General features: G+C 49.5%; 1 protein-coding gene across 4 annotated transcripts; it reads right to left on the bottom strand.

Moving 5' to 3' along the window:
• Positions 1–2,332: 2,332 nt before the first annotated feature.
• trip12 (thyroid hormone receptor interactor 12) lies at positions 2,333–27,626 on the bottom strand. 4 transcript variants are annotated; one of them, XM_067245648.1, is made up of 42 exons: positions 27,542–27,626; positions 24,210–24,356; positions 22,971–23,096; positions 21,971–22,749; positions 19,771–19,876; positions 18,510–18,649; positions 18,333–18,416; positions 18,114–18,209; positions 17,810–17,961; positions 15,213–15,248; positions 15,007–15,102; positions 14,825–14,917; positions 14,417–14,578; positions 14,236–14,304; positions 13,959–14,124; positions 13,643–13,760; positions 13,337–13,493; positions 11,902–12,055; positions 10,902–11,130; positions 10,635–10,753; positions 10,322–10,526; positions 10,055–10,155; positions 9,784–9,958; positions 9,488–9,629; positions 8,972–9,163; positions 8,645–8,796; positions 8,352–8,509; positions 8,194–8,267; positions 7,839–8,038; positions 7,533–7,660; positions 7,278–7,429; positions 7,011–7,153; positions 6,722–6,878; positions 6,033–6,131; positions 5,810–5,924; positions 5,477–5,631; positions 5,159–5,323; positions 4,747–4,911; positions 4,476–4,589; positions 4,286–4,380; positions 4,030–4,133; positions 2,333–3,811 (listed from the first exon to the last, which is right to left on the bottom strand). In XM_067245648.1, the coding sequence occupies exons 2-42, from the start codon at positions 24,305–24,307 to the stop codon at positions 3,615–3,617; spliced, it is 6,168 nt and encodes a 2,055-aa protein (XP_067101749.1). In that variant the 5' UTR covers positions 24,308–24,356; positions 27,542–27,626; the 3' UTR covers positions 2,333–3,614. The 4 variants fall into 4 exon arrangements, with proteins under 4 accessions (XP_067101749.1, XP_067101750.1, XP_067101751.1 ...); XM_067245649.1 differs by having other exon boundaries at positions 18,510–18,646; XM_067245650.1 differs by lacking the exon at positions 22,971–23,096.

Below are 27,626 nucleotides of genomic sequence, written 5' to 3'. Positions count from 1 at the left end.
TTCATCATCGACCCAGGGAGCCCTAACAGCTCTAACAGTTAGCCTTCTGACAGGTGCATGTTTATCCATAACTAGAACTAACAGTTTAGTGAAAACACTAAGCGCAGTATCTGGGTTTCTCTGTTTACTGACATCAGACCAACACATCTTTCTAACATCATTCACATATGAGTCACGACAGAAACCCCTGTACAACCTTTTATGTAAAATGTTTGGCCCAGCCTTTGGAACTTTAGCCTTCCTCGATATGCCCACTAAATTATAATCACTGAAACCAATGGTGACAGATATGGCTTTTGAGCAGAGTTCAGCAGCATTGGTGTAAATGTGATCAATGCATGTAGATGATACAGTTCCTGTCTTGTTAGTAAACACCCTGGTTGTTTGGTTAATAACCTGAACCAGATTGCAGGCACTGGTCATACTAAGAATGTTATTTTCAGAGGACAGCTTGATGCAAGAAAATGTATGTTTAGGTCTCCCAGGACATAGATTTCTCTATTTTCATCGCACGCTCTATCAAACATTTCACACAGATTATCAAGATACTGACTGCTGGAGCTTGGTGGCCTATAACAGCGTCCCAGCAATATAGGTTTTAGGTGGGGTAAGTGAACCTGTAACCATAGCATTTCAACATCACATGACATTAGATCCTTTCTGAGCTTAACAGGGATGTGGCTCTGAATGTACATTGCAACTCCCCCTCCATATATGTCCCTGTCCTTTCTGTAAATGCTGTATCCTTGTATCTCCACTATAGCATCATCAAATGTATTATCTAGATGAGTTTCAGAGATGGCTAGGATATGAATTTTATCAGTCGTTAACAGGTTATCTATATCCTGAACTTTATTTCTTAAGCTACAGATGTTTACATGAGCTATTTTAAGCCCTTTCTTGGGAAGTGTTGGCATAAACATGGTGAAGGAAGATTAATATTCAGTAGGCTACCCACAGTGTGTGTGCGTGCCTGCCTGCCCGAAGTTACAAACCCGTATTTTTGGCTGATCTTTCCCCTCCGACTGTTGTGCATATGTGAAAGAACACTACTTAAACCAATTCAACTGAACTTGACTCAACTAGACAGACTTGACTTACTGAAGTTAACAACAATACAACTGAAGAGCCCTGGTTTATTTACGTCTTATATTTTGAATGTCTTTAGTGATGCAGCTTTGAAAATTTTACTGCCTTCATTATTATGAAGTGTAAACATTTTCTAATGTCCTTTACATCTGTTGTGTCCATTCATATGTAGTGTATAGCCTATTTCTTAACTTCCATGAACCTAGGTGCTTTTAATTGTGGGTTAGACCTGCATGCAGAGATGAGGGTTCATACAAATCTACAGTGGAAACTTTATTGGAAAGAAAGAGTTAAACCTCCGCTGGCATTACAAAATGAACAATTTCATACATTCAAGTCCAGCACTTTAAGCCCTCAATCATAATCACATCCCAACGTATTAAAATGTGTCTAACTGAAGTGCTCCAGATGCTGACCTCTGCCCATAAATCACTTCCCAAACAACCCCTGGTGTGTGATTCATGACCTTCATTTCTATAAGTGGAACATCAACAGTCTTCAGTGTAATCTATAAAGCTGGGTGGCTGATGAAAACTCATGAGTTCTCCAGGTCCCAACTATTCAGTCTCTCGAAGGACACTCCGCTCAGTAAACCTGTCCCCTAAACCATGTTTCATCTCTACTTATAGGGCCAACTAACCCATCCCCTGCCTGGCCTTTTGGACAACATCTTGACTCAACAAGAGCACCCTAATGCATGGGTGCCAAGCAGGTAATAATGGAGAATTGTGAACTTGGAGTAAGCATTTTTTTTTATTGTCATACAGACCTTCATTAGTTGTTCAGAGACAGTGCATTTGGGAAACTACATTTTATGATACAGCACATTGTATAACACCTAATGCAGCAGAGCACTGGATCTGTGGTTCTTGTATTAAAATGGGAACTGTAAGTTGTGGCTTATAGGGTGGTGAGAAGATCACAACTCAAACATGGCATCTTCCCTCTAAACTACGCTACACTATTCCAATTCACTGCCACCCTCATAAGCATCAACTTAGAAAAATAGAGAGATGGGTCAAGAAAGGATAAGGTCTGCAGTACTGATATCTTTAAAACTTTGATATCAGATTTCAATTAAACATTACATAGGATAAACAAGGTTTTCAAATAATAGAATACAATGGTCAGGGACAGCAGCAGACTATTAGTCTCATGTTCCCCTCAGGTGACAGTATTACCACAGCTGAACACTCAGGACACAACTCACAGATGGGAGGATGAATGAAGAGAAACGCAGGACATGAGTCAAACAGTTACTTTATTTATGTTCAGGTAAAAACATGAACCTGATGCAGTAAATTATTGCAGATCTTAGAAACCAGCACATGAAGGATTGGGCCAGGAGAGCAGACGGTGGCGCCACCCCCTGGCCACACACTGCAGGTGCACACCACGGTTTGTTCCAAGCCAGCAGTGCAAAAAATAAACTAACACAAGGGGGAGGGGAGAAAGAGACAAAATATAGAAAATTAAAATAAAAAAAAAGGTAAAGCAGACGTTCCCACCTCAAACAGGGTGTGACACTGCATATAAAGTTTTTCCATAAATGAACTTGAAATGCTATCTGGCCAAGAAACGATAAAAAGAGACCAGCCAAAATGTGCTCCGCCCCTTTCTGGGATGGTGGGGTCCTCATGAGCTTGGCCTGGCCAGTCAGTCAGTGGCCCCTGAACCCCACAGCCCACAGGGGCCAGCAGACACACTACCAAAGGAAGAGCAAAAACTACATTTCTTTATCCAACACATCGGATAGAACTCTTTATATTTGAGCTGACGTTCTTTTGTAGGCCAGAAGACAATTTTAATTGGGTAAAAGAAAAAAATACATACTACTCCTCTCAACACTATCCGCATTCAATCAACTGCAACTCTCGTATCCAGAAATTTAAGCAAAAAACACACAAGAGGAAAAGCTGAACCAAAATGCAACACACAAATTGGGGTAATATAATACAGAACAGAATGAGAACAAACTAATGGGAAGTAGACATGAGAACAAAGAGCTATTCTATCAAATGTGTAGAATGAGCAAAGTCTGCAAATTTGTCTGTACAAATGATCTTTGGAGCTAAAGTGAATCTATCTTGCTCGATGGAGCCCCTCCCCAGTACACAGTGACCTTTACCGCTCTGGGGAGGAAACATCCCTTTTTTTAAATATCACACAGCAATGCAATTTAAAATGTCACCCAGATTTTTTCAGTCTTTTTTTTTTCAGTCTTTTTTTTTTTTTTTTTTTAAACATTACTCCACTACTGATATAAGTTTTACTCTGAATTTCTTTTTTTTTGTGTGTTTTTTTTTGTGTTTGTTCTGCGAGTCATGTAATGCCTATCCATTTTGTAGGAGAGACGGGGGCAGCAAATATATATCTGAAGTCTTTTAATTTTCTGCAAGCTGCTTTCTCTAACAGGAAGGCTGTACACTGCCTTGATGTAGGTGATTACAAAAACAAAGAGGAGAAGGAAGTCATGATTTCGTCGGTTGCTGTAGAAGGCATTTGAATGTGAGAGCCGGGCGAGATCAGGATAGGTGGAATGACTGCTGGCCCTCGCGGGCCGCGATCAACAGTTTCTCGCGCATGATCTCGATGCTGGAGTAGTCGGGCAGCTTCAGGTAGTTGACACAGGTCATGACCGAGGGCAGGAAGTCGTCTGGGTTCTCTGTGGACTCAAACGTCTTCCTCACGATGGTCAGAGGAGGGTTCAGACTCCGGAATCCTGAAGGAAGGACGACAGGTTGTCTCTCCAGGTCAACACGAACGCCTCGTGCTCCACACAAAACATTTGCATCTACACGGCTGCATCAATCCCAATCTATTCATACAAGACCTCTAAATCGGCAGTGGAATATAAACGGGATCCTTGAAATGTTGACATTATGAAAGGGACCAAAACCCCCAATAGTGTGTGTGTGTGTGTGTGTGCGCCATCCTCACCTCCAACTGGCAGTCTGGGGCTTCCCGTCACAAACTGCAGGAAGAGTCTCTGCTGCTCGGCGTCGAAGCTGCTCAGCACCTCGAACAGGAACCTCACAGCACGACTGAGGGGGTGGGGGGGGACAACACAGTCAGACACACGCCGCGCACAGCTGCCCAACTCATCCAGGATCTTGAGGGACATTTCATTGGCTTGATAGGCGAGGACGGAGGTGAGGCCTGTGTCGAGGTGGGGGGGGGGGGGTTAAACACTCACCTGTCGTGTGTGTACCCGTGGTCCGGCCGACAGCACTCCATCAGTGTCTTCACATCCCAGGTCTCGGATTTGCTGCCGCACAGCAGCTGATCCAACTGTGGGACAGGAAGGGCCACAGTCAACACACACACACACACACACACACACTGGGGAGGCAGCAGGGATGTGTGATATTGACACGAGTCCTCACCTCCTCTGGGTAGAAATACTGCAGGTGCTGCAGGGGGAAGACTGACTCAAAACCTTCCCTGAAGGATTCAAACTGTCTGGACACTCCTTCGTTGAGCGTCCAATATACCACCAGCTGGAGGAAGACGGTCACCAAAAAGAAAATACACATTGTAATTAGAAACAATCCTTCATACTATTTCTGACAGCTGTGGCGCAGTGTCATCTGATGAGACCAAATTACAGATCTCCAGACGTGTGTGTGTGTGCGCGCGTGCTCTGGGGGTGCCCACCCTGAGGTACTCTTCCAGGTTGTAGATGGTCACAGGGACGTCCTTGCCCCCCTTCTTCAGCTCGATGTTGGGGAAGCCAGGCAGGGTGAAGTCCAGGCCCAGGTCCTCCACGGAGCAGCCGTTCATGTTGAGGGTCTCCAGGGCCTGCTGCAGGGTCTCTCTGGTCTGGGGGGGCAACAACAGGGTTTACACATGACCACTGGCTCTCTGGTCTGGGGGGGTGGGGAAAGAGTTCCAACATTATAAAGTTTAACCCAGAGCTGCTTAAAAGCCCAAAAGGCAATTAAACATGTCAGTGTTTTCCTGATGGTCTTCCTGAGGAAGGATTTTCGCTTTTCCGGAGATCCCCCTGACACGCGGCTCCATCTCCTGCAGTCTCCTGCAGTCTCCTGGGGCCTGCAGTCGTCCTTACCTGGGAGCGGTCCAGCTCAAGCCTCTTCTTCTGCCGGATGATGTCTTCCAGGTGCTGGATGGACTTGGCCACGCCGGGGTCGATGTTGACCAGGTCGTGGGAGCTGATGGACGCCTCGTGCCTCAGCATCCACTTGTAGAAAGGCAGGCCCAGAGGCAGGTCCAGCTGAGGAGGCAGAAAGGACAGTGTCACGGGGGGGGGGGGGGAGAGACACATCTCCAATCACAATCTCTGCATCCGACCCTCTGAGTGGGTGGGGGGGGAGACATTGAAAACAGAAGACACAAAAACAGCTGGGAATGGAAACCAAGGCATTACCAGTCTGAAGTCCATAATGGCTTTGGCCATCAGTTTGCCCAGGAAGCGGAACTTCATTTTGATTTTGGCGATGTGCGCCGGCTTGGTGGTCCTGCCAAAGGGGACAGCAAACAGCCCTCTGGAGCTGAACATGTATTTAGTCCCTTCTTGGCTTCCTGCAGAATCACAGACAAGACAGGGACCCGCTCTTACACCGCCCGCACGCAACTTCCACACATATCCATGCGACTGAATCTGAATCAACATGGCCCAAGTGCAAGCGGAGCCTAATGGGTATCCCTCCTCGCTCCTCAAGACATGTTGATGTTCATCCCCATGGGGGGAGGGTGGTACCTTTAGGGTTGGCCAGAGTGACCTCTTCCCCCCTCCACAGCCCCAGGTCAGCCCTCTGCAGCTCCTGGGACACCAGGGCGTAGAACTCCAGGGTGGGGCCCAGGCCCGTGCCCACCTGAGGGGGAGGAGAGACAGAGAGGGAGGTGGTGAGTGGACGTGGTCCAGGCCCTCTGGGGTCATGTGATCACGGCAGTGCTGGAGCCGAAGCGGTGGCTGTGCTCACCTCGTTCTCGTACTGGATCTCCAGCATGGCCCTGGAGCTGCCCAGGTCCTGCATCACTGACTCGGCCTGCTTCAGCAGCTCGTCACGGTTTATCGTTCGCTGTAGACGGGCAGAGTACAAGGGGGTTTGAAGTCGTCTCAATAGAAATGGTCAAACAAAAACACCTGGATGTTTAGTGGGGACACTGTCACTTCTGTTTGGGGGAGGACAGGTGGAGGCAGTTGCACTTTGTGACCTGAATATGACCCAGTCACGTCTCTTGTCATGCGTTTCACAAATTGCTTTTCTTCCACATGATTTGCTAGCTATGTTCAACGTATCCAGACAATGACTTGGCTGAAAATAGGCTCTGGGACACCTGGGCCGCCCCAGAGAGTGGACAGGCCACGTTGAAGAACAGACAGTTTGTTAATGTAGGGCCCAAGGATTCCTTTTACCCTACGACATGGAAATAGATTTCTGAAAAAAACCCAAAGCAATTTGTGTTCAATTGTGCCGTTAGATGGAATAACATGCTGCTGCCGCGCACATGTCGTGCAGTCTAGATTATACGAGGGACAGCTGTGGTGCCCTAGTCCAGAGAGGGATGTTATTCATTGTTATTTTATCAAAGGAATATACATTCATTATGGGATTCATCTGGGGTCAGCACCCTTTCACAGAGCCCTCTTCACATCCAGGCCCATCACCTTTTTCCTGTCCAGGCGCGGCGCCACTCTGCTATCCTGAGAATCTGATTGGTTGATCTCGGGGTTGGTGTCGAGCAGGCGCTGCATGGCCCGGTCGCGGTCGAAGGCGGTCACGTAAAACAGCATCTGGCGTGTGTCAAACGGGAAGAAGAAGGGGCTGGGGGGGGGGGGAGACAGGGTTACTCATGGTACTGGTTGGGATCTGTAGTCTCGTGGGGTGATGGGGTGTCTCCAGGTCCAGTGCAGAAGGCAGTGCTGTAGTGAGGAGGAGGAGGGCTGGTGTGGTTACCAGGTCTTCCCCAGCTCAGTGAGCCAGGTGGGGATGTTCCCAGTCATGATGACCAGAGGGTCCTGCAGCTGCCGGTTAGCCTTGGCTGTGAGCTTGCTGTTGATGAACTCGCTGGTGGGGATGATCTCCTTGCACACCGCATTCTGGAACACACACACACACGGCTGTAGTACTGACACATCAACAGTGTAGGTCAACAAACAAACTTGTCTAATGAGATTAGGCCCAGAAATAGCTCGAGTCATTAGCCGGGGAGGGGCCACTCACTTCGTACAGGTAGAACCAGTATCTGCTGATTGAATGCAGGACCCTGAGCAGCAGGTTGACCTCTAAGGAGGGGTCGTTGAAGGTGATGGTCTCTGGGGGCTCTGACATGAGGTACATCTCCAGGGGGCTGGACACGCTGGGGCACACGCCATCTGGAGGAGCAGGGTGGCAGTGGACAAGTTACGCTGTGGCGTTCTGTAGTCGGGAGCCCGCGTGTGTGTGTGTGCGTGTGTGTGCGAGAAGGGAGGCTCCCACCGTGCCACAGCTCGTCCTGTTTCTTGGCGTTGCGGGGGGAGGTCTTGGTGGGGGCGGTCTGCGCGCGGCCTCGCTTGCCTCCCACGGCGTCCTTGCTGCCATCCTCGTCCTCCCTCACTGGCTTATACCTGGCAGAGACACGGAGACGAGGTCTGAATCACACTGTCACACACACACACACACACACACACATCTCCTGGACACACACAGCTGGATCCTTCACTGCTGAGGTTCCTGGATTACATAAGCGAGTTCTTTTCCTACCCTTTCCACAATTAAATCAACAAGCGTGGCTCATGTGTGTACCATATAGTGTGCGTTTTGGTCCAAATGCCTGCTCTCCCGAGCGGGTTGGCCTCGTCGTCCGTGGACTCCCTCTCCTCCTCCGCCTGCAGGCTGAACTGCCTGACGGCCTGGTACACCGTCATGTTGTAGGGCAGCAGGTGGTCCCCGATGTAGAACTGCAGTCTGTGGCGCACGCTGCCAGAGTTCAGGAACTGGGCGGCCTGAATGGGAGGGGCGGGGGGGGGAAGGGGGGTTAGAATGAGCACAGTCTGAATGGGGTGGGGGGGAGGAGGGGAGAGGGGATGGGGGTTAGAACGAGCCCAGTCTGGTTCAGGGTGGGACTCTCACACCGTCAGAGGGGGTGGGGGGCACATACCAGTGACTCGTCGATTTCATCGTCGGACCCGTCGTCGTCGCTGTCCTCGTCCTCCTCTCGTATCCGCCCGTAGCCTGAACACAAACGCCCCGGCATTAGATCCAACAGACGATGACACCCCCCCCCCATGCCCGTTGGTTCCCAGCAGTGCTCCTCACCTCGGACCACCAGGTATCTCTCGATGGCCTGCACCAGAGCCAGGGGGTCGATCTTCACAGGACCCCCCTTCCACTGCTTCACGTTGGTGCAGTCCGGGTGCCTCTGCAGCTGACACTTCAGCTGGTGTGTGTTGAAGAACTTCAGGGCCTGAGAACCTCTGCAGAGACACACACACACAATCAACACACGGCTAAACCTGCCGGCCACATGTTGTGATGGGGTATAAGGAGCCTGTCAAGCAGGAAGGAGGCGTCTCTCATGTGGACCCCCTGTGATTGGACGACGCACTGACCTGCTGCCGTTGCCGTTGCCGCTGGGGAAGTCGTGCACCTTGACGGGGAACTGCTCCATCTGGCTCAGGCAGTTGTTCATCTTGTGCACCAGCGCCAGGAGGGGCCCGTTCTCAGACGGATCCAAGCGGCCCGCGGGCTCCATCCCCGGAACCTGCCGGAAGAAAAAAACACCCAGAACTCAAAAACACCTCGCCGCCGCGTACAGCCTAAAGAAACACGCACCTGCGCATAAACACGCGACCAAAAGAAAAAGAAATCCTCAAATGGGCGCCTGCCCCGTTGGTGACAGTGGGCCGCAGCAGAGGTGGTCGGGGGGAGAGCCTCACCGGGCAGCTGAAGAAGACGTGCAGGAACCTCTTGAGGCGCACGTCGCGGCACACCAGGTCCCTGTCGCTGTGGGACGTCAGGTACAGCAGCAGCTGCTTCACCAGGCCGCTGTGCTGGATCTCAAACGACGACACGTCCGACTCGGACACGATGCTGCAGATCTCCACCAGGCACTCCACGCCCCCGTCCACCTGGGCACACAGGACACACCCGTCAGCACCATCGCTCACACTCATTCGGGCTCGGAGGTTCAAACGGACCCCCCCCCCCCATCTGGTCCTTTGTAAAGACGGTAGGCATTTATCGATATTCCTTTTGAGGGACGTTCAGTCTAGTTGTGTTTTAAGTCCACAAAGTGTTCTAAAGTTCAGTCACACGTGCCCCGATTAAACCCGCTCCCCTGTCCCCAACACTAACACACGTACGCCCCCTGCACATCTTCTGACACACACACACACACGTACACCGGGGCTGGGTGTTTGATGCGAGGGGTGTTTGATGCGAGGGGTGTTCACCTGCAGGCTGAGCTGCTCTGTGGCTGTGCACAGTCTCTGGAGTACATTCAGTGCAGGGTTGCTGCCGTCCACGTTCTCGTTGTTGAAATTGCGCTCTACAAACTTACTGGCCTGCTCTTTGATCCAGGCCTTTATTTTGTCCCTGCGCACAAGAAATCATCCCCCAGTCAGTCATTAACCACAGGTACAAAACTCAATTCAAGTCCACCTATATCCCATTATTAATTTGTTTTGCTTCTGCCAATACTGGCATTTCTTTTGGGGGTGCGTACTACAGTCCATATTAAAGCCAGTACCTGTTGTTGGAGACAGAGTCCTTGGGCGGGGCGCGGGCCATGCCGCTCACCCCTGCTGTGCGAGAGGGCTCCGAGTTGGCGCTGTTGGTCTGGGCGCCCAGCTTGCCCCAGGTCTTGGGGTTGAGGCTGGCCAAGAAGGAGGATTTGGGGGACTGGGTCGTGGTGGGACTCTTGGCTGTGGAGCAGAGTAACAATGAGAACCAGGACAGGAGGAAATACAAGCTGGCCTCTCGGGGGGGGGAAAAGGTTCCATCCTACACATGGCCGTTACCCTGATTGTCTACTTTGTCGTCGTCCCTGGGGGGGGAGTACTTGGGCCGTCTGGGCCCCCTCTTAGGCAGGCGTTTCCTCTTCAGAACATCGCTTAACCTCCTAGGAGACACGGGGCATTAACGTGCTGCTTTGGGCCTCGGGGGTGAACCCCAATCCCACCTCAACCCTCTGCAGAACCAGGTAGAGCTGGATTGGGTGTGGAGCACAACACTATAAGCCACATGAGTGAATTTGGTCTAGCTGGTGTGTGTGAGAGACGTGTTACCCCTGTGGGCTCAGGTCCAGTGAGTCGTCCATGCTGTGCTGGAAGCTTGGGGAGCCCAGGTCGGGCGTGGCGTTGGTTGCTGTGGTCGTGGTGGCTGTACTGATGGTGGTGGTGCACAGGCTCGCAGTGCCACTGGTGCAGGCCTTGGGGGGGCTGGTGAGGAAGGTCTCCGACTCAGCCAGGTTCTTCACCTGGTGCATCACACCTGAGGAGAGACGGCACGAGGCGTGGTCAGGAAGCTGCCAGGACAGGTAGCGGAACATGTCGCGAGGGTCATGTGACTGCTCCGAGGTGCTGGCAGAGATCTCTTTACCTTCTCTTCTGAAATAGACGCTGAAGACGTCAGGCAGCTTCTGCATCAGGATCTCAGCCATCTGCAGAGAGCCCACGACAATCTTCAGGTCCTGGCTGGACAGCATGGAGGCGATGTGGCTGCAGGAACACACACGGTTAAACGACGGTCTTTAAGAAATGTACAAGCAGAAAAACAAACAAAAACACATCTAAAAACCAAGATGGCCACCGTTGCTGGCCCATTGCTACGGTTGACCACGTGGGTGTTGGTTTGCGTCCTGCTCACCTCGACACAGCGTGGTTCCTCAGCACGTCCTTGAGCAGATCTGCGTCTGCGAAGAAGATGATCCTGAGGATGGCTCGAAGGCACTTGTGTCTGACGGCAGGACCGGCCGAGGAGCTGTACACCTCGTACAGGACCCCGAACAGGGTCTTGATGAAGCACTTGGCCAGCTCAGGATCCTCCTTCATCAGCTGGGCCCTGGCATCCTCCCTCCTCACCTCCTGGTGCCCGCCTGACAGACACACAACCACAGGTCAGGGACGGAACGCGTTATTAACAGCGTTAGCGCAAACCCATTTAACGGCGTACATTTTTTTATGGCGAGATTAACGTTCTTTTTGGCCTAGCAAAGTTTGTAGTTTTTTTCACATGCTGTTGCAACAACTACTGACGTTAGAAAAACTACAACACCACACCGGATCTAGCTAGACCGGAAACAAAACAACAGGCATGCCGCACACACTTGTTTGGGCTTGCGAGCCGGCTAAAGAGTAGTAGGCTAACGTTACATTTTGAGTGGATGGCGAGCGCGAGACGCTGAAATGGATGCCAATAAGATTCTGAATGGAAAGGTTACTTTTAAAAAGTTGCCAAATGGTTCCATTGACAAGACCAAAGTGATCTGTGTGTTTTGTTGTTGTGAACTGAGCTATCATCGCAGCACGTCCAGTCTGAAATACCACTTGATGGCCAAGCACACAGCTGATGCAAATTCTCCGCCCCCTCGTCAAAGCCAGGCGATTGCAATGTTGTTTTCAATTTAAAAAAACATTTGCACTAAGCAATCTGATCCACTTTTCCATGTGGATAGGAGCATTAAAATTAGAACAAAATATAATGGGACAAAAATAAATCAAGGTACATTTAGAATAGACAAAAATGTGCGATTAATTGCGAGTTAACTATGACATTAATGCAATTAAATATTTTTATCGTTTGACAGCACTACTTTTAATATGAGAATATATCAAATAACCCTTAGAGTGTGGTGGGTGTGTCTCACCAGTATTGGGATTGGCCAGAGGGTTGGGCTTCCTCTGGATCCCGCGGGCCGTGCCCGTGTCCTCGTTGATCTGCTGCATAGAGTTGAAGTCTATAGTGTAGACCCGGCCCAGCGTGGACAAGCTGATCTCGTCCTCCCCGTTCTGGTGGGCAGTCTGCTCAGGGACAGAGGCGCACGTCAATCACACAACCACACCTGCAGCGCTGGGGCCGAAAGCCTGCGTATGGCGCTAGATGTGGATGTTACAAAAGATTCTATACGCGACACAGGAAGAAACATCAGAGAAGGTAAGTCAGCTACTACAATCTAGGAAGTACCATCTGGTATGGGACAGCCTTGGGGTAGCAATTGTTTTATTCGAAAGCTAGCTACTGGGGAGTCAGGTGGCTGAGCGGTGAGGGAATCGGGCTAGTAATCCGAAGGTTGCCAGTTCGATTCCCGGTCATGCCAACTGACGTTGTGTCCTTGGGCAAGGTACTTCACCCTACTTGCCTCGGGGGGAATGTCCCTGTACTTACTGTAAGTCGCTCTGGATAAGAGCGTCTGCTAAATGACTAGATGTAAATGTAAATGTACTGGCTGGTAAGTGTGAAAGGGAGTCTCTTGGCTGAATTTGTGCTATAGAAAGGCCTAGAGTATACATACACCGTTATAATTCTGTTTTTATGTCATTGCAATGTTCCCGATTAAGACAGGTTTCTTTCTACTTGTGCAACAAAAACACCAGATATTCACCAGATGCGTCTAACCCTTAACAAAAAGCTGAAGTCATTCACTGTCGGAGGCACCCAGTCTGCAGTGGACTATGATGCGTGTGTATCATGGTCAATATTCTCCGTTCTTCCTTTGGATCGTTGTAGTGGACAAAAAAACGATGACGGGATCAATGAAGTGTTTAAATATTATTTTGCCATACAGTGACAAGTGTGGGCCTGGTAACATGAGCAATGTATTATCATGTTACCTAATACAAATATGAAAGTCATGAAATGACCAGCCACTTTGGCAGCAGTGGAAACCCCAAATATGTTTTGAATCTGTGAATTTTGTGAATCATTTGTGCCAAAAAACAGCAAGCTGCTCTTTTGCAGCTCGGTAAAACTCATGTTCGTTCTAGCAGAGCCCAAAATTGATAGGACATAGCTTCTTTGGTTTCAGCCCTGGTTTGTTTTTGTGCACAGTGTGTACCTGTGACGCTGCAGAGGACAAATCTGTGCAGTTGCGTAACGGATGTACTTCCTGCATGGGAAATGACTTGCCATTGCACAATACGCATCGACTGATTCGGTGCGGTTTGGGCACAGCCGAGGCGTTAAAGGAGCAGAGGCCATCAAAAAAAAAAAAAACAAGACTGCAGTCTAGCAGACGCTGAACCTGTCTAGTAGTCTGAACATCCACATCAGGTCACATTTACCAGGAGAGAGGCTGAGCCTACCTCGATGATGCGGCTGTCTATGCGGTTGTAGGGGTGCCACAGGCCCCGGTCATCCCTCCACTGCCAGATGGCTCCCTCCGTGGTCTGGGCACTGCCCTTCTTCAGCATCAGGTCCACCGCAAAGATGCCCTCTCTGGGCAGGCAGGGCATCAGCTCGCTGGAGAAGGGGGAGGAGACGCCGAGGTCAGTAAACAAACAGTGCAGTTTGACGCCATAGGAAAGCCAGTGGAGGAGCACTAGAGCCAAGACGGGATTCAACAGTAGTATGTTGAAGAGAGGGAGAACAGGCAGGGATCGGGTCTTCACCAGATAAGCGAGGTGAGTTCATAGAGCTCCTGAGGACTCCGGGGCACCAGGTCGATCTGCTCCTGACAGCTCCCGTTAGACGCGCCACACAGGAGGAAGCGAAGAGTCTCCGCAATGTCTGAACAACAAACGAGGTCACGTTCTTAGTCACGGTTTGATTCACAGGGAATACAGGGGAATCCTTTCATTCTCCTATGATTTACAGACAAAAATCCCCCTCCCCACAGATCTCTACTGTGTGTGTGTGTGTGTGTGTGTGTGTGTGTGTGTGTGTGTGTGGTTGGGCTGTGTGACATGGCCGTTTTGGTGGACTCACTCTGTTTCATGAGCTGCACAGCCAGGCAGGGGCAGTTGGAGCACATGAGGGAGAACATGCGCACCACCATGATGAACATCCCAGAGCTGAGCACCGGCGGGGTCACCACCAGCAGCTGCTGGATGTTGGTCAGCAGGTCCCGAGAGGCCACCTGCTGCAGTAGGTTCTAAACAAAACACACAATTCAGTCGGGGGTGGGGGGGGGGTACAAAAAGACAAAACACAAACCCACACCCAGGTTAACCCATGTAGCCTATAGCCTAAAAGCCTCACATACCTCCTCGTGTTGAAAGTTATCCACCAGCCTGGCGAAACAGAGACAAGTGCTTTCGACGGATTTCTTATCCTGGGAGGGCGAGGCAGAGACGGGGCAAGGGTAAACACAGAGGCCCAAGTCACAAAGACAAGTGTAACACACTGGCACTAGGGAGTGTGGGTGCAGGTGAGGAGGGATGGACCTGGTGAGTGAGCCTCTGTGTGAGCAGGGGAAGAGAGTCGGCCACAAAGTGGAACTCGTCCGGGGTGATGCTCTGGCAGCAGTTGGCTGCGATGGCCAGGGCGTTCCTCTGGGCGTTGATGCTGAAGAACTCCAGGTAAAGGAGGCAGTCCGCCAGGCCGCCCTGGAAGGACCACAGGGTCAGTCTGGAGAACACTGGGACACTGGCTAGACCTCACAGACTGAACTACAATATTGGGACTTCTACATCACCTAAGGCACTACACAATAATAACATAAAGAAACGGTACCCTTAGAGAAGAGCCAATACTGCACATAGAGATTCAATGGCTTATAGTGTGCGACTGTCGTGCCAGGGCCTCATTTGGTGAGGAAGCAAAATGAAAGCGACCACAGGGGAACCACTTACCGCCTGCAGGATGGCTTTGCTGTGTCGCCTTGACAACATCTCCAAGGCAGTCAGCGCCTGCTCTGCTACATCAATGAACTGGATCACCTGAAGCTGTAGAAAACACAGTGTGGCATTAGCGGCTAGTGTGCTACGGGGGAAGGGGGGGCCGGAGAGCGGGTCGCGGGGGGGGGGGGCCGTACCTTCTCCAGGAAGACAGGGATGGCGTCGACCACCACGGCTGAGGAGCGAGGCAGGGCCTCCATCATGTAGGTGAGGGCTCTGGAGGCATGGTTCATCTGGGGGGGGACAGGACAGGACACACATGCTTAGCCCACCACCGTGCATCACCAGGGGCCTCGTGACCATACGCTAGGAGGACGGGGTGTAAGAGGAGGATGGTACTCACAATGTCAAAGTTATGTTCCATCTGTAACAATGTGATCTGTCGGGGAGAGGAGAGAGGGGTGGTTACTTGTGTGCAGTGACACAAGAGGACGATGGAGGTAGATTTGGACAATAGTAAGACATGCTGCGAGGGCCTTCCACAAATCATTCTGGGTAGAGGTTTCCAGCCTCAAGAGTCGTGTTCACCGTGCTAGCTATGCACGCATTGTCGGGTCGTCACTAAACCTTGTCTGTAGTTGGTCACTTATTGTTAAAGATGTACGCCTTGAATCAAATCTCAAATTAATAGTTATTGGTCTTCAATGTAACTTCCCAGTTACAAGTGTTGACCGGGCTAGAGAATAGACACATTTCAGAGCACATCACAATGCATGTTGTGACTTTACAACCAGTGGAAGTGAGAAAAGGCCAATTCACACACTTGTCACCTTCTTTTAACCCCTTCAGACCTGAATTTTTTCTGCTGGGCAAAAAAAATTGTTCCTAGTTGCTTCTTACTCCTTTATAGCATAGAAATAAAGGGGAAAAAAAACTTCTTTGAAAACTCATGTTTTTATTGGTATTTTTTCATGTCCATTACAATGGACGCCAGGACTAAATGAGCGTAAAACGCCATGAAAACTTAGTTTTACATAGGCCATGTTTTTAACATATGAATCATGTAACAGTGGAACCTGCAAACACAATTAAGTTGATTATTATCTTATTATCTTATCTTATTGTTATACTTTTAATATTGTAAGCTAATAACAGATCACACAACTATTAAACAAATGGAAAATAACAAAAATACATCTCGCGGATTTTCCCATATATTCTCTCATTTGCGATGAGCAGCCTTAAAGCAGTTTCGGTGTGGCACAAAGCAAAGGTGGATGTTGCATTTGTCACAGAATACACGTGTTTTTCCTGTGCAGTATGGCCTCTTGCACCTGGTGGCCTCTGTCTTCTCATCATAATTTGGCATGTGGTCAACCATATCATACTGCACTTCAGGTAGAGGTCTTGCATCTTGAACTCGTGGTCTGTGGGCATGTGGTTGTGGCTCTGGAGACATACTGGGCCTTCCACGTTTTGCTGCCACTGGTTTATGGACACTCACCAGACACCGGGCCACATTCATCTTGAAATGGAGGAGATCCAGGGTGTCTTTTGTCTGGAGATTGGCCCTCTTGGCATCCAGCCTGTACTCCAGCCAACTGTTGACCACAGCCAGATCAAAAGCGTGTGTGATCATTCTCAGGGTCCACTTTCTTGACCGAATTTCTGTGCGGTACAGACTGACAAGTTGATCAAGCAGGTCAACACCGCCCATCGCTTCATTGTACAACTTGACCACCTCTGGACGGGACACCTTCAAAAATCTTTTCTGCTTTTTATCCCACCGCTGCACCTCATCCATCCTGCCAACACCAACAAAGTTGGAGGCCATGACAACTGATCTGCTGTCAAACCATTTGACCAGTGCGACCTTACCATCACGGCTTACAGCTGCATCGCAGCTTCCTCGTGGCATTTTTGTCATCACTTTGTCGGACTGTAGAGGAGGGTTGGCAAAGCGACAGATCCTTGCTGTAATCTGTTCATGGACATCTTCCTCTCTGTTCACAGTAATCTCTTCCTGATCCTCTCTCACTACACTTTCTTCTATCTGAACCTCAGCTTCCACCTCAAGTTCTTCAAGCATGCATGGAACCTCTTCACTGTCACTTTTCTCTCTCCCTCGTCCTATCCAATAACAAAACAATTCGATTTATAACTATTTTTCCATAGTCTCACTCATATTTTATGCAATTTACATATTATATAAGGCATACAACTTTGTACTATACTCTCAACATCTACACTTACCCTCTATCTCATTCCTGCTCTTATCTTCCTCATTTCCTGAATCCAAGCAGTCAAGATCAGATAACTCTCCATTTACAAGGTGATCTAGGAAGTCTGCGACTTTATACTCTAAAAGCACATGTGTGATAAAATGGGTTATATACCTAATATAAATATATATATATACAATATAAATCAATTGTGAAGTCATAGTTTAGCTATGAAATGCTTATAGCTATTTTTTTCTTTGCATGTAGACACTGACTAAATGTGTGCTGGCTAATATCTCTTGACTCCCGATGTCCATTGGGATGGACATTAAACTTTTAAAAAATCCTGTAACTTAATTAAATGGAATATTGTCAAAATAACTTGAAATATTAACACTTGAAATGGTTAAAATTATGCTGAGAGAAAATGTATTAGGCTAGCATGAACATTAATTAACATTTTTAATGAAATATAGGCACTTACTCCTCCCTCTCTCGAGCTTCAGAGCCATGCTTGTCTTGTCTGATGTCTGAAGCGCTCTCAGATCAAGTCAAAGGTCATTGCACCATTGTGATTGGATAATAAGGAACCAATGAATGATAAGCATCATTCAAATAATGAAATCACAGACTTTCTATTGGTTTAGACCCAGAAATATGCAATGTCCATTCCAATGGACGCCAGGTCTGAAGGGGTTAAATAAAAATTAAAAATAAATAAAAAAAAGAGTGCGAGAGAGAGAACGAGGTGTTGGGGTGGCGAGGCGGTGGGACTGACCAGTGCGGGCACCACACTCTTCACAGGGAACCCTCCCAGTGTCTCCTCGTTGCCCATCACCAGGAGCTGGCACATCTCGATGGCAGCCTGGAGCTGCTGGGACTCGTCCCCTGTGGCCTGCAGCCCCTGCAGCAGCTGCTGGGCCTTGGAGCCTGGCAGGGAGACAGAGAGGGGGAACACGCTCACAAACATGCCGGGAAACACACGGGGGGGGCCTTGGGGGAGCGCCACTTGACATGGGGAACATGGAACCGTGGGGGGGGGGAATTGAGTGTGGGCTGTGCGTGAGTAGGATGGTACCCACTTGCTCCACTGCCGATGGTCCTGTGGAACAGCTGGGACATCCGTGGCCCCAGGGGCCCGAAGAGGTGAGGGGGGAGGCCCCTGGCTTCCAGCAGAGCTGGAGGGGGAGAACACAGCTCTGTGAACAGCCTTCATAAAGGCAGACGGGGAGTACTAAAGGACTCACCTTGAGGCCTTTTCTAGGACCGCCAGTATCAAGTGAGCAGCGACAACAACCTACCTTGCAGTCTGCCCATTTCAGAGTCATCAGACTCGCTCTCTCCAGAGGTGGTCATACCTACAGCTCCGGCCACTGAGCTAGAGGCTGGGGAGACGGGACAAAAGGAGAATCATTCAAATAACGTTGGGCTAGGCCGGCGCTGGGTGACGTCGATGTGGGGCCGAGCCCCATCCCTACCTGAAGCCCCCTGCGGCGCCTCATCCGTGCGAGCGGCCGAGGAGTTGGCGCCATCCTGGTTGTTGTCAGAGTCGGCCATCTTCTCCTGTCGGCGAGCTTCGGCTGCGCCGCGCTTGCCCAGGCCTGAGCCTCGCCGACTGCTCGGGAGAGACGGGAGCGTTGGAGAGCGCGGGGAACAGCGCGCCAGTCACAACGTACGGCAAACACCAGATCTTACAGTCAAGCCCTCTACGTGTAATGCCAATAATAGTTTCTCACCCTTACACTGGAGTTGTGTGTCTGTGTGTCCCGCTCACACACCCACACACTTGTTTGAAGATATTGGCTACAAGTACCCAACAACAAGCATGTTCACATTCCTGAGAAGTCAACAATTCCTCAACCAAAGCCTTTTGGCACAAGATCTTTACAACCAGCACACCCATGGCTATGCTGCGGGAGAAGGGGGTGGGACCTGTACCTGATGCTGGGGGAGAGGAGGGGGAGGGACCTTTACCTGATGCTGGGGGAGAGGAGGGGGAGGGACCTGTACCTGGTGCTGGGGGGGAGGGACCTGTACCTGGTGCTGGGGGAGAGGAGGGGGAGGGACCTGTACCTGGTGCTGGGGGGGAGGGACCTGTACCTGGTGCTGGGGGGGAGGGACCTGTACCTGGTGCTGGGGGAGAGGAGGGGGAGGGACCTGTACCTGGTGCTGGGGGAGAGGAGGGGGAGGGACCTGTACCTGGTGCTGGGGGAGAGGAGGGGGAGGGACCTGTACCTGTTGCTGGGGGAGAGGAGGGGGAGGGACCTGTACCTGTTGCTGGGGGAGAGGAGGGGGAGGGACCTGTACCTGGTGCTGGGGGAGAGGAGGGGGAGGGACCTGTACCTGGTGCTGGGGGAGAGGAGGGGGAGGGACCTGTACCTGGTGCTGGGGGGGAGGAGGGGGAGGGACCTGTACCTGGTGCTGGGGGAGAGGAGGGGGAGGGACCTGTACCTGGTGCTGGGGGAGAGGAGGGGGAGGGACCTGTACCTGGTGCTGGGGGAGAAGAGGGGGAGGGACCTGTACCTGGTGCTGGGGGGGAGGAGGGGGAGGGACCTGTACCTGGTGCTGGGGGAGAGGAGGGGGAGGGACCTGTACCTGGTGCTGGGGGAGAGGAGGGGGAGGGACCTGTACCTGGTGCTGGGGGAGAAGAGGGGGAGGGACCTGTACCTGGTGCTGGGGGAGAGGAGGGGGAGGGACCTGTACCTGGTGCTGGGGGAGAAGAGGGGGAGGGACCTGTACCTGGTGCTGGCGCAGGAGCCCGTGGTCTTCTGACGTGTGCTCCGCCGAAAGCTGGGGAGCTCTGCTGGAGGTGACTCGCTGCGCTTCTTGGTGGACTTCCTCAAACCTGACAGGAGGAGGAACACAGCTGGCGTGAGGAAATGAAACGTTTTGAAACTTAAACCATCTGAGCAAAACTCACGATTAAAAAGGGTGCGGATAAACCCTTTACCATTCCAGACTGTCAGCCAGAGTTGAATAAACTTCTTCCTTTACACAGTCATCCTGATTGGTCAAGTTCATTTATTGTCGTTATCAAAAGGCAATTGCTTTATCACTGGGCAACACAAGAGGCATCTCACTACATTGTTGAGTGGGGTGGAACCCCCTTCAGTACATCTAGCTGTGTGAAAACAACCGTTTACATCAGCTTCATTATTGTTCAGTTTAGCTGTGGAAAATCAGGCCAGTACGACGGTCAGAGCAGGGACTGGTCCAGAAGGAGGTCACCAGCCAGGACAGCACCCCGACAGCTCCAGTGTTTCAGAGACCCCTGCCACCCACCAGGCTGGTATAAATAGCCATCTCTCACGACAGCAGGACATAACTCGACAACCTTCACGTTAAACCTGTTGATCTCGGTGCTGTAATCCAAACCAGGCATATTGCGCAGTCTAGGTAGACATGTGCAGAAATACACACTAGCTGACCTTCAACACAACTACAATACAGGGGCTGTCTACGGTGCAACAGAAAACTCCCTCCTCTCTCTCCCTCTCACACACACACACACACACACACTCCTGAACCCAGTAACACTAGCTACCTAAACTACAACACTACCATCACAGTGGCTAACTGCAGTTCATTGTCAGTTTCACGCAACCTGCTAGCCAAAAGCAATCCTGTGTGCTTACTCACCATTGTAGCAGAGTCGACAGAGACTAAATACTTGTATGAGAGGACTGGGTAATATCTATCCCCCCTCACCCCCCTCTCCGACAGGAGGAGGTGAGTCACCCCCCCATCCCCCAGCCGCCCCTCTCCCTTTCCAGTGAGAACCTGATGCCTGTTGGTCAGCCGGCAGACCAGAGCCTCTCAGAGGGCTTCTGTTCACATCTGACCGTTCCAGCCCCGGCCCTGTGGCACCCTGCCCAGCCTCAGCTACCATCTCAGAGTCCCTGACCCTAGCCAGAACACACTGACACCCCCCCCCCCCTCACTGACGTCTTCCACACACCCACAGCATGCAGAGCATTTCAGCCCCCCTCATCCACCCTGACTGCACTAGGTTACAGATCTTTCCCTTACCACAACACGGAGAAGCAGCTGACTGACCTTCCAGTCAACACACTTCCCCTTACTACAATTCCCACAACACACTGCAGGGCAGTTGACCCTCCCAGCTGTCGAGAGCTGCTTGGGCTCTCTCATGCTTACTCCAGACACCTTCTGACCCCCGAACCCTAGCGAGGTGAAAGAGCTGCCACCTGCAGGCTACCTCCATGCCACAGCACAATCACCTAGCAGCTGGGAGCCTCGCCCGTCCTCCCTTTACAATCATCCATTTGTTTCCCAGTCCACAGGCAGGCTAAGTAACCAGACAGAGTATGTATTTATATCCTTTGGTCCCAGCCTGGTACTGACACAGGCTGAAATTTGAGCCCCCCCCCCACCCCGGTGGAGTTCAGAACCACAACTTCCCAACATACAGCTGAGCTGATAAGAGCCATTTGAAGCAGTGGCCTAATGTGTGTGTGTGTGTGTCTATCAGGTATATTGATGTGTCTGTTGGGTCTATGAAGGTTTATCTGCATAACGTGTGTGCAAAGTTGTTCCACCAGTGGCAGTACGTTTACGTTACGTTTAGTCATTTTACGTTTAGTCATTTACGTTTAGTCATTTACGTTTAGTCATTTTTTAGCAGACGCTCTTATCCAGAGCAGTAATTCCAGTGCAGTGTAAGCTTCTGTAACCGAACCGGTGGCACTGCTTGGGCAACAGGTCCTGTGACATTTAATCTCAATGAGTACCCTTCATCCGAGGCCATAGGAACATAAAACTGACCTCCCACCAATGTCAAAACCTGCCATCTGCATGCTTGATGCACTCGCACTTCCTAGACAGACCAAGGATCCACTAGATCCCACTCCTCCATTCCACCCTGGTCCCAAATAAAAAGGGAACCTGAGAGATCACGTTACGCCTGAGGTGCACTCACTTTGTAGTTTGGCCTGTAGTCCTGATGGCCCAGGTTTGGAGGTCTCTGTCTTGGAGGACCCAGGCAGGGACAGTTTGGGCTTTGGCAGGTTGACTTTGGGGCTGAAGCGGGCTGCCCACTCAAATTTGGAGGAGCCGGCAGCTTTGGCCTGCTCCTTGTCACGGGTGCTCCTGCGAGGGGAGGGGCTGGAGGCAGAACGGGAGCGGCGAGCCTTGTTCTGGTCTTTGCCCTGCTTGACCCTGGCGCCCTGCGGGGCGGCGCTGTTGGCGCCGGCTGAGGAGGAGGAGGAAGAAGTGGAGGCAGAAGAAGAGGAGTCCGTCACGGTACTACACCCAGCTTTGGCTGAGGCGGCTGATTTAGACGCCAGCTTGGTGGGTTTTGCAGATCTGCCGTCGGTACGGTTGGGGAGGGACCCAGCAGTGCTGCTCAAACCGGGGAGGGAGTCAGCCTTCTTCCGTTTCTGGGTCGGGGAGGCCCCACAAGCCCCGCTCTTCTTGCTCTGGCCTCGGCCGGTGGCTGCCGGAGGCTCTGGCGCCAGAGGTCGCTTCTTAGACTTGGCCGGGCCCTTCTTGGGCTCTGAGGTGTCGTCTCTGGAGGGGTGGGACTTGGACTTCTTGGCGGGGGTGGGGGTGTAGGTGTTGTTGAGGTCGGGGGCGGAGCTTCTCTTCAGCCCTCGGGCGCCTTCGCTTCTGGATTGGTGGCCTGGTTGCTCTGAAGTCCCGGCAGCCTCTGGGTCGTCTTGCAGCACGGACGAAGCTTCGGACAGCAAGAGACCGCTTCTGGAGGAGAAGGAAGGGGCGGGGCAGCATCTTAGAGCACTGCTTAAAACAAAAGCAAATCTCACACCATGCACTCAAGTGTGTAGACCTGTAGTGAAATGACATTTGCTAAACAGATTGAACAAACACGAGCCGTTTCTGTTTCATGTGTAGTGGTATTCTAGTGACAAAGCACACCCCTCAAACACACACGCACACAGCTGAGGAGAAAGGAGGGGTACCTTCTTGAGCTGTGCCCTCTGGACTGGCCAGAGGCCGAGCTGGGTGCGGCTTTGGAAGCCTTAGAATTAGGTCTTCTACTTTCAGGAGGGGAATTTGCTTTTTGTTTTACCTGCTCTGACTGCAACCTGTAAGGTTGGACATTAAAGAGCAAAGTGACAGTGTGGGTTTCAATAAGAGGAGTCATCGACATCAACAACCCACTATAACCACCCATCCTGAACAGCTCCAAGGAATGCCTTTGGAGTTTAAAACAAAACAGCTCCAGCTAAATAAAATTTGTACCATATAACAAACAAAAAAAAATTCCAACAAAAAAAATGCCTTATCAACCTTTAAATAATTGTAAGTTCAAAATTGTTCAAAAAAGTGTTTTTCCAAGAATTCCCCAGAAGAAAAAAAAACACATATCAGATACACTTATAGGATCCAAAATTAAGACCCCAAAGAGCCAAATCCAGGTACATTTTCTCTCAAGCGAAGAAAATGATACACTGGTTGTATGAGACTCTGGCGAGATTAATGGAGCAGAAGAAAATGTGTTTATCCTAATGGCATTTCTGTTTCCTCGTGACACCATGCTAAGGAAAACTCATCGCACATGGAAGTTGAAAATGAGCGACTGGCTAGCTTTACGTGGGTGAAGAGACAGAGGTGTTATAGAACAAGATGACGGAGCAAGAGATGACTGCACTAGCGACAAAGAGGACGCCCCGCTCCCCCTCCTCATATTTGCTTTGGATAGAACTGGCTCAGGGGGTAGAGAGGGTCAAGTTTGGTGGTTTGATCCCCAACTCCTGGCCACGTGTGAGTGTCGTCGAGCAAAACACTGAACCCGAAGCTGCTGCTGATGGGCAGGCTAGCGCCTTGCATGGCAGCTCTGGTGTGTGTGTGTGTGTGAGTGATAGAGAATGTGTGAATGAGAGGTCAATTACTGCAGTCCATTCTATTTATTTATTTAGAAGTGTCTGCTTAATAATTATAATATTATCATCATCATCATCACCCTTATTTATTTCATCACTGACCACTCAAGGGAACCTTGAATTTGTCTTGAGGACCCATTATAGCAACGCAATGTTTTGTGAAACTGTAGCATGTGTGAAACAATGACATGTTATAAGTGTGTCCAACAAAGTAATTGTTTCATATTTCAACAGTTTACAGCTAAATGAGGATGTTAATTTTGGATCCTGATACATGACACAAAAAAAACGACGTGAAAACATGCTGGTTCTCACCTTCCCGCGACTGTATGGTCTTGTGGCTGGGCCGCAGCAGTGTTCCTCTTTGAACGGCGCAGTGACCCCCCTGGATTGGAATTAGGCCGGTTGGACATTGGCACCTCTCTCCTGAAGGGACATACCCTTTCTAGACACTACCATTCACTAGTGGGAGGAGAGGGGGGGAATGAAACAAATTCAAACATTAGCACACCCAGGGTTTTGGACCATGGGGAAGAGTGACGGCCTCATGGTCTACCTCAAACCACCACCTGTATCTAACAAAACCATTTATTTACTTGGATAGGCCAAATTAGCAATGGAAATGCATGCACTTCACAGGGGGCTATAGGCAGTGCTGATTAGCCCAAAGAAGGTGGGGGGGCGGTGATCTAATCAAAGGGACAATGACCAGTAACACTAGATCACATATTTGGCCAAGTGCCTAAGAAAACGAACCCCTAACTTTCAGGTCTATGTATAACCTTTGTACAGCAACAGTCTCTGAATAAGCATCCATCACGTACAGCTTACTGAAACTCTACCGTTTTAACATGCTGTCTTGTTTGCTTGGCTGGTCAATAAAAATAGATTACCACTTACTGCAAGATATTATGCACACTTACTATCCAACAGCAATTTTAACAATTTTTAAAGCCTGGCTCTTTTTAAGTAGACTCCAATACGCCATGAGTTTACATCAAAATCAGGAATGGTCCAACCTAAACATTGCCTAGCAGGTCATTTTATTAATGGGTCAAGACATGACACTTTGTATACATTTTACAACCCTAAAGACTGAACTGAAAGGCAACTAATGAGACAAATGAGGATAGATGTAGACTCATTGCTGGCCTCAACTCTTGGTCACATTAGGCTGACTTATTGGTCTACAGTTTTCCCCAACAATAACACATTTCTGAATAAATATGTAAGGCCCTGCAAAAATCGAAAGGGCAGCATACATGATTACATTTGCAGGTTTCTGTTTTACAGGGTTCCTGCCTTGTACAGTTGCTCAATAACACATGTGGTCCAGTGTTTGAACAAATCAGAAAATGGACTACATCTATCCACAAATGATCTTAGAACGTTACATTGGCTTATTAATTTATTGAGTCAGGGGACGGTTACATTAAAATCTGTAGACAATTTAACAATGCTTTTATGCAAACACTCGTGTGGAAATTAGTATTATCCTATACGTTTAATATTGACGACCATCATTCGATAAAGGCTTCAAGTGTGATATATTGATCACAAAAATACGCCACACTTGGCAAGAACACAAGGCCATTTTAGGCCTGCTCCGACTGTACATCCCCATCGTCTTTGTTTATTCGTCCAACTCAGAAATGGTGTTCGAGCCTTTTTTACTAAAACGCTGCTATTGTGCAATCGGTACTTGACGTCAGTTGACAAGACACTACTCTTCACAGTATTTGTTTTGCAGAATTCTAATGGTTTATTTCTGTATCCTTTTACAAAGAGGCCTTTATACTGACGTAGTTCTAGCACCACTAGCTAGCTTGGTACTAGCAAGCAAGTAACCAAATAATACCAAGCTAGCCTAGCTGCGCCAGCTGGCAAAATGTTCTTCGATTTTGGCAGTAACAGTTCATGAAGCACCTGATGTTCGAGATTAGATTAACCAACCGATGTTACATCGTGACTATAGGACAATATTAGTAATACAAGACAATGAATGCAGCAGTGTACATATTTCTAGCTTGGCAAGTCTCGCAAACAGTTAGCTAGCTAGACTAGAGTGACATGTAATACGTAACATTAGCATAGCTACTGTACTTGGCTAACAGTCTATTATAGATTGCTACGTCAAACGCAAACAGCACAGCAGCATCATAAAATCGTATCTGCAGTATACTGTATATACCGTTAACGTCAACTAGGCTAACGCGACAATGAAATGACTGCGGCTAACTAGTTTGCTAACTAGCTAAATTGCATTCGTAAACAATTACCTGTGCTTTCAATCGAAATGGCAGCATTGGTCAGACTAATTGCATTTACAAGAGGTGTCGACCACTGTGTTGCTAGCTACTGTAGTTTAGCTTACCTTAGATGGCTTCTGCTGACTCGCTACGCTGGGTGGCCGAGACACCTAGATAGTGTACTGGCCAAATAAATGACTAGCTAGCTAGCTACATGTGGCTAGCGGGCTTGTTAGCAAGTGTGGCTAGCCAATATGTAATCTCGTGTTGTACCGTGGTATAAACGTACCGACACACGTCACTCAACATTTTCGAGACTAACTCTACTGTGTAGCATTGTGAGATCTAACAAGCTAATCAGCTAGCTAATGTTTAGCCTAGCTCACTGGTATACACACAGGCTACGTATATACACACACCTCTTACAAGAAAGTATAGCAAATCTGACAATACGAAACAACTCGATAGCTGGCCTGCTTGGCTAGCTAGCTATCTGTAGCCAGTTTACAGTAGACTAGCTAGTTTACCCATATTACTATATTTAGGAATACAAGTCAAATGAGCAGTAATGCTACATGACGGGAACACTGTGTTCACTATAACAAGACTGACGACAGAGACTAGTCATCAAGTTAGCAAAGCTCGTTTAGCTAATAACGTTAGTCGTTAAGAGGAAGCCGTAGGTGATATCGGCTAAATTCGGGTTGACAAACTTTACCCGTGCCAGATTACTGTCAGTCATTACATGGGTGTCTATCCCTCTCTGGGTTGCTAAAGTGTGGTACATTTAACTAGCTAGTTGCTAAGACCAGCATAACTATGGAACTAGTGTGTCACGTCAGCTACGCCGGATAGAAACTTTGCTAGGTGGGTTAGCTGTGTAATCGCGTCCGTACTGAACAGCCGCAAAGCAGCCATTGACAACGCGAGTTATTTATTTTGAAGTGGCTACCCTAGCTAGCAAGCCAGTTAACAACATGAACGTTGTTAGCTTTGAGAGTTAGCTAACACATAGCTAGCTAGTTAGCGTTGGCAATATAAATAAATATTGGGTTAATTATACCATTATAAACTAAACGATGACATCCTAAATTTAGTTATGACTAGCTATGATCATTGTTTGGCGATTTGAGCTGTGTAACGTTAGCTAACGTGGCTACTAACGTTAGCTCGCAGGCTGAGAAACTGAAAAACGAAATGGCCTCTGAACCTTTTTTTCTTTGCTTGCATCACACAAACACAAAAAAACAGGAAAGCAGGAACAGGATTCGATTCGAGAGATGACAATTTTACGCTAGACCGTTTCACATTTTCTCAAGTAATTCGGATTTACATAGTCAAAAAGGCCCTACGACTGTTGAAGAACGTGTCATTGAACGTAACATATCATGTTATTACCTATTTGTTCCAGTGTTGTAGTTGTAACAGACAGTGCACCAGCTCCACTCTCTCAGCTATAAGCGCGCTAGCTAGCTACCTTCAC

The sequence above is a fragment of the Osmerus mordax genome, chromosome 11, assembly GCF_038355195.1.
Source record: "Osmerus mordax isolate fOsmMor3 chromosome 11, fOsmMor3.pri, whole genome shotgun sequence".
Classification (NCBI taxonomy): domain Eukaryota; kingdom Metazoa; phylum Chordata; class Actinopteri; order Osmeriformes; family Osmeridae; genus Osmerus; species Osmerus mordax.
The sequence above is the reverse complement of the archived record's forward strand: the minus strand, read 5'-3'. Positions and strand labels throughout refer to the sequence as shown.

What these genes read in the sequence shown, in the direction of transcription:
- trip12 (XM_067245648.1), bottom strand. Translation starts at nt 24,307, where the DNA reads ATGTCCAACCGGCCTAATTCCAATCCAGGGGGGTCACTGCGCCGTTCA. An exon ending in AGAGTGTGGTGCCCGCACTG is followed by an intron (nt 15,249 to 17,809) that starts GTCAGTCCCACC and finishes TCTCCCCGACAG; the next exon opens with ATCACATTGTTACAGATGGA. An exon ending in ACCTGGAAGAGTACCTCAGG is followed by an intron (nt 4,590 to 4,746) that starts GTGGGCACCCCC and finishes GTCTTCCTCCAG; the next exon opens with CTGGTGGTATATTGGACGCT.